General features: G+C 37.0%; 1 protein-coding gene and 1 non-coding gene across 2 annotated transcripts; both read right to left on the bottom strand.

The window, feature by feature from the left end:
- Positions 1–1,476: 1,476 nt before the first annotated feature.
- On the bottom strand, positions 1,477–3,916 carry Cox7c (cytochrome c oxidase subunit 7C). Its single transcript, XM_026409041.2, has 3 exons — positions 3,723–3,916; positions 2,750–2,893; positions 1,477–1,576 (listed from the first exon to the last, which is right to left on the bottom strand). Exons 1-2 carry the CDS (start codon positions 3,795–3,797, stop codon positions 2,777–2,779), a joined length of 192 nt encoding a protein of 63 aa, XP_026264826.1. The 5' UTR covers positions 3,798–3,916; the 3' UTR covers positions 1,477–1,576; positions 2,750–2,776.
- LOC113196935 (small nucleolar RNA Z39) lies at positions 1,672–1,734 on the bottom strand. The gene has a single exon (XR_003302633.1). It is a non-coding gene; the product is annotated as a small nucleolar RNA Z39 (small nucleolar RNA).
- Positions 3,917–5,386: the final 1,470 nt, after the last annotated feature.

Genomic DNA, 5,386 nt, shown 5'->3' with positions numbered 1-5,386 from the left:
ATTTTATGAACCCTACACTTTTGCTTTTTTTTCAAAGATAGAAAACCTGGGCTGGGGTTGTGGCTCAATGGTAGAGAACTTGCCTAGCATATGTGAGGCATTGAGTTAGATTCTCAGCACCTCATATAAAATTAAAAAAGTGCATCAACAAATATATATATATGTGTGTTTGTGTGTGGTATGTGCATATCTATATATAAAATCTCCAAATATGATTTTAAAAAAAGGAAACTTTAATATTCCACAGAAAAACTCAGTAAGGTTGAAATGGATTCATCATTGGGTAATGAAAAGCCATGAAATATAAATGCAAGGAATTCTGGGGCAAAGTTATATAGATTAAAGCTGCATCTTTATTTATGCAGTTGCCAGATGGCTATGAAAGAAGCTAACGGTATCCCTAGCACATAAACTGAGAGGAAAAAAGAAAAGGTTCTAGCAAATAAGTAGTTTCATAGTGGGGCCCTATAGGAAATCTAATATTATGAGGATTAGTCTAGGTAGCTATTTTGCTCTATGAAGAAATGCAGAATCAGTTAAGATTAATTTAAGAATCAAAAAATATAGTTTTATGAGGATGTAGTTTTTTAAATGGCTTAAAAACAGAGCAGCACCCTCTAACCCAAACATCTGAAAGCCAAACAAGACTACCAGTTTGCAATCTTTTTACAGTATTCTTCTCTAACACCAATGGTATTTGAATAGTGAACAAATCAAGATTAAAATGTTCAGTAGCTAATTACTGTCCCTTGTCAACCACAAAACCATAGAAACTAAGTTACTACATTTTAAGTGGTAAGCAGCATTTCATTACTTGTAAATTGGACTCACTGATGAAAACTACTAATCAGAGTCATCTTACTTCATTTCTAGGATATATTATACAGCTTCTGAGTAATCTGGAAATATTTCCTCCATTATGCCTTATATGTTGTTACATTTCATTTTAAGTATTTTACTTTTATTCAATAAGTACAATTATCAAGACTAAAATTTAAGTTTTAGGTCTAGAAAAAAAATTAAGCTCTCAAATTCTTAACCAATCAGAACTTTTATCTGTACACATCACTGTTTTTTCTCATGATCAACTATGCCTCATTAAAAAAAATAATTAAATTGTTATTACAGGACAATCAAGGTCAAATTTTGGTTAAACTTTTATGACATAAGTAACCAAAAGGCCATTATCCGGGATAAAAAAAAAAAAAAAATTAAACAAAACCTGATAATTTAAGAGTATGGCAACAGGTTTTATTTTTTTGCTGGTACTTGGGATCAAACCCAGGGGCCTCACACTCACATGGCAGGCAACCACTCTTCCATTAAGTCACATCTCCAGACTTAAACAAGCTATCATACATAGTTCTTAACTTAAAAAAAAAAAAAAAAAAAAAAAAAAAAAGTACTTGGGAATTACTGAAATAATAAGCACACACCGTATTATCATATTTCCTATTTCAGAGAAGAGGCATTAAGTATTCATGTCATTAGTTTATTTACAAACATCTAGTATGTTATGAATCCAAGAGTTTGATTCATTTTTCAGAGATTGCACCTCTTAAAACAGTCTTCATATCTGCAAAATAAAAACAAAAATTAATGGCATCAGAAAATACCACTCATTTTATAGAAGTTGAGTAGTTATCATTAATATATTGTCCATCAGTCTGGTACATCAGAAAGCGTTTACAGTATCATGACTTCATTCATACTGATTTGCTTCATCATATGCACCAAAACTTTTTATATTAGTAATCTGGATAAATTATTTCCTCATCTAAATTACAGACTTTCCTTTCTAAGGTATATTTTGAAATTTACACCCCACAGAGCTTCCCAAAATATTACTTTGGGAAACCCTATTCACAATTATGCTAAATAAATCTTTTATTCACACACAGGTAATCTGCAAACCTACCAATATCTAAGACTTCTTTGTGCGAGTAGTAACACATATTCTGTTAATGAAACTTCTCAACCTTGGCACCAATGGCTTTTTACCTTAGAAAAATTAAAAATATCCCCTAGACACAGCAATATGCTCCACTGTGGTGCAAAATCATTCTCACTGGAGAATCATTGAACGTATTTCCTCAGGATGTAGGAACTGATTAGGCACAGATTTATCACTGCAAAAATATCTGGGAGTGACACAAATTCAAGGAGTACTAGAAGCATTTTATCTCCTGGGTTTTTTTTTTTTTTTATATATTAAATCAGCTTTGCAAGGCTAGATTTTAAGAAAAAGGAGTACAATGACCATTTTATAAAAGGAAATAAAGAGACATGTTCTAAGCCATTTATTTTAGTAAAAGTACTGGAGAGAATATCATCAATCAGTTTTCAGAACTGTACCTGATTTAAAGCACAAGCTCGGGAATAAGACTGCCTGGGTAAAATTTCCAGATCACAGTCACTAGCTATGGAATCTTGGGCAACATGACATCTTTGTGTCTCAGATGAGGTTACTATCACCAACCTAACAGGCTTACTGGGGAACAGCATGAGAGTATCCATATCAAGTGTATTCAATAAACACTGGCCACTATTTATCAAAGAAATATTTTTTATAGGCTTATGAACCTGCCTTCACTGGTATGACATCTATACTTAACTTTAGGAATCAGTCCTACATAACAATGTATTTGTGCATGGGCTCTTTTTTTTTTTTTTTTTTTTTGGTGTGGGGAATGGGTACAGTATAAAATACAAAGGACTGCTTTAGGAAGATCAATAATCCATTAATTACCTGTTATGTGGATGAATTAGAACATCCTTACTTCTTAAGCAGTTGGTGTCTTACTATGAAGAAAGGGGCAGCAAATCCTGATCCAAAGTATAAGGTCATCATAACCAGTAAGCGCCACTTGTTTTCCACTGAAAATGGCAAATTCTGTTGGGAAAGAAAACAAGCAACCAAAGTAAAACTGCAAATCATCTGATTTTATAGGTCAAAATACACAAAGAATGAGAAGTGTGAGTGTGCACATGTAGTCTTACATAATCAGGTGTACAAGTTAACACCAAAAGGTAATACATACTTGGCTTTTCTGAACACCTAGCAGTCATCTTAGGAACTCAAGGGTAAAACTCACATTTTTATTTAATAAAATTCTCTACAAAGTAATTATTTCAGTAACAAAAAGCACTATTCTAGTTAACTGTTTATTACCAACCAGCTGCCTAGTACACGGAAAAGTCAACTGCACTACAAAGTTTGATTTTTTAATAACATGGCCATAACCTCTACACCCAGTCTCTGCCCTTTACTAGTAGGCCTCACGTAATCCTCCACGGCTGTCACTGCTAATACAGGACTTAAGCTCAATACACCTGAGACTAAAGCTAGTCTCAACCAGCGAGGGCAATTGGGTAAAGAAAACTTGTACAATACTCCAGGCCTTCATTCCTCATCACTTTCCAATGACCTTCACTCCGGGTCCCATGCCCTTCCCAATTCGGCTTTAAGCCAGGGCACCTGCAGAGGCAGTCTTCCGGGCCTCCCAGAGCTTGGCGGCAAAGGGGCCGCTGACTGGGGAGACCAGGCCAGCTTGCGCGCTCTGCCTGCCCTTTCCTTTCTGCAGCTACGCGCTTGGGTCTCAGCTTTCTCCAGGAGTTCCCAGCTTGCCATTTCCCTCTCCACAGCTCTTGAGCAGTCCTGGAGCAAGCGAGTGGCAGCCAAGTATTCCCTCCACCGACAAAGCCGGACCTTACACACTAACCTTCCCGGGACCCTCCTCATAGTGGCTCCGACGGACGACCGAAGTGGTGAACCGCCGAATGCTCTGTCCCAACATGGCGCTGCTGGGGCCTCAGCGAAGAGGGCAAAGACCGCAGGCGGAAGAAAAGCTTCACCTCGTCCGCTTCCCTCGACCTTGTTCCTCAGCGTGAAGAGAAAGAAAGGGAAGTTGGGAAATGGGGCAGAGACTTCCGGAAACGGAAGAAAGAGGCGGGCTCCGAGGCTTATGGGAATTGTAGTTCAGTAGCACTTGGCGCCTTTTCGGCCTCGAAGGATTATGGGAAATGTGGTCTGGCGTGGGACTGCAGGAGTGAGATAACCTAGAGATTTCTTAACAATGATGATTCTTTCAGACCATAGCCCTTTATATGAGCTCAGATCTGGGATTCTTGGGGACCTTTTCCATAAACTATTTTATCGAGTTAAGTGAATCACTTTCATCCAGTGTGTCCAGTTTATGGAACAGGACTGTACTTTTCAGTAAACTTATCGCTTCTTTGTGTATGTGAATGTGATCTGCAATACTTTGCCAACATTGAGATTTGTGTTTTATGATTTTACGTGGAGAAAGTAAGCATAAAAACAAGTAACTAAACAACGGGTTACACAAAAGATGTTAGAAAGCTGAGTTAGACTCTAGGAGATGGTTTCCTGAGAATATAGGGAACTGAAAATAAGGAGAAGGATGGAGAACAGAGAAAATTCAAGGCAATTATGTTGCAAGTGTGGAAGAAAAAGGCATCCTCTGATATCTGGAGCTAGCCTAGAGCTCCCCTGGGCTAGGAATTAGTGTATTCCTGCTAACAATATGCAGTTTCATAGGACATCAGCATAAGATAAGACCACTTATTGGTGGATGAATCAAGGAAAGAATTAGTCCACTGTGTAATCATTTGAACACAGATAAAGCATAAATATTATCCAAGCCACTGTTAAACTGAAATAAGTTTTGTCTAAACCTGTCTCTGCATTTGGTGATAAAATTTAGCCCAAAGCAACCTCTGTACATAGTGCCCTATACCCTAGCTCAGTCGTCCAAATTGTAATCAGACAATAACATAGTTGTAATTCAGCCAGTAACAGCAATTTAACTTCAGCAAATCACAAGCTGCCAATTTATCAGACCATGACTATATAAAGTAAGTGATGACCAAAGTCAATAGGGTTGTTTCTGTATGTCACTTTTCTCTGGCTATAAAGATAACATGCACATGGTGGGGTGGAGCATTATGATTTGTCTTTGTTCTGGAAAGCTGTTGGTTTTACAAACTTTTCCAAGTAAACTTTGTTAAATTTAAACATTGTCAGTTTTTCTTCTAATACCATATAAGTGACCAAACATCACCTTATCTGGTTTAATATGATGGCTTCTGACTCTTAAGCAATTAAAGCCTTAATCTTGGTCTAATCTTTTTTCTTCCTAAGAAAGATTTAGAAAGACAACCACTATCATGGAAAGCAAACCCAAATCCTGTAAGACCTTTCTGACATTTTACTGAGAACTGTGAGATACATGATTCATCATGTAAGTTCTCCCTACTGCAATTTATAGTAAATATAATTTGTTCAATTTTAAGTGTGTTTCTGATACCACCAGTTATCGGTGACGAGTTCTGCTTCCTCACATGTTGAAGTTTGAACATTAGA

Source organism: Urocitellus parryii, chromosome 1 (genome assembly GCF_045843805.1).
Source record: "Urocitellus parryii isolate mUroPar1 chromosome 1, mUroPar1.hap1, whole genome shotgun sequence".
Classification (NCBI taxonomy): Eukaryota; Metazoa; Chordata; class Mammalia; order Rodentia; family Sciuridae; genus Urocitellus; species Urocitellus parryii.
Note: the sequence above shows the minus strand (reverse complement) of the source record. Positions and strands in the feature narration are given on the sequence as shown.

Bases quoted from the DNA above. Each gene is read 5' to 3' on its own strand.
- Cox7c (XM_026409041.2), bottom strand. From the start codon at position 3,797: ATGTTGGGACAGAGCATTCGGCGGTTCACCACTTCGGTCGTCCGTCGG. The intron at 2,894-3,722 runs GTTAGTGTGTAA...CTTTCCCAACAG, and splicing joins ATGAGGAGGGTCCCGGGAAG to AATTTGCCATTTTCAGTGGA.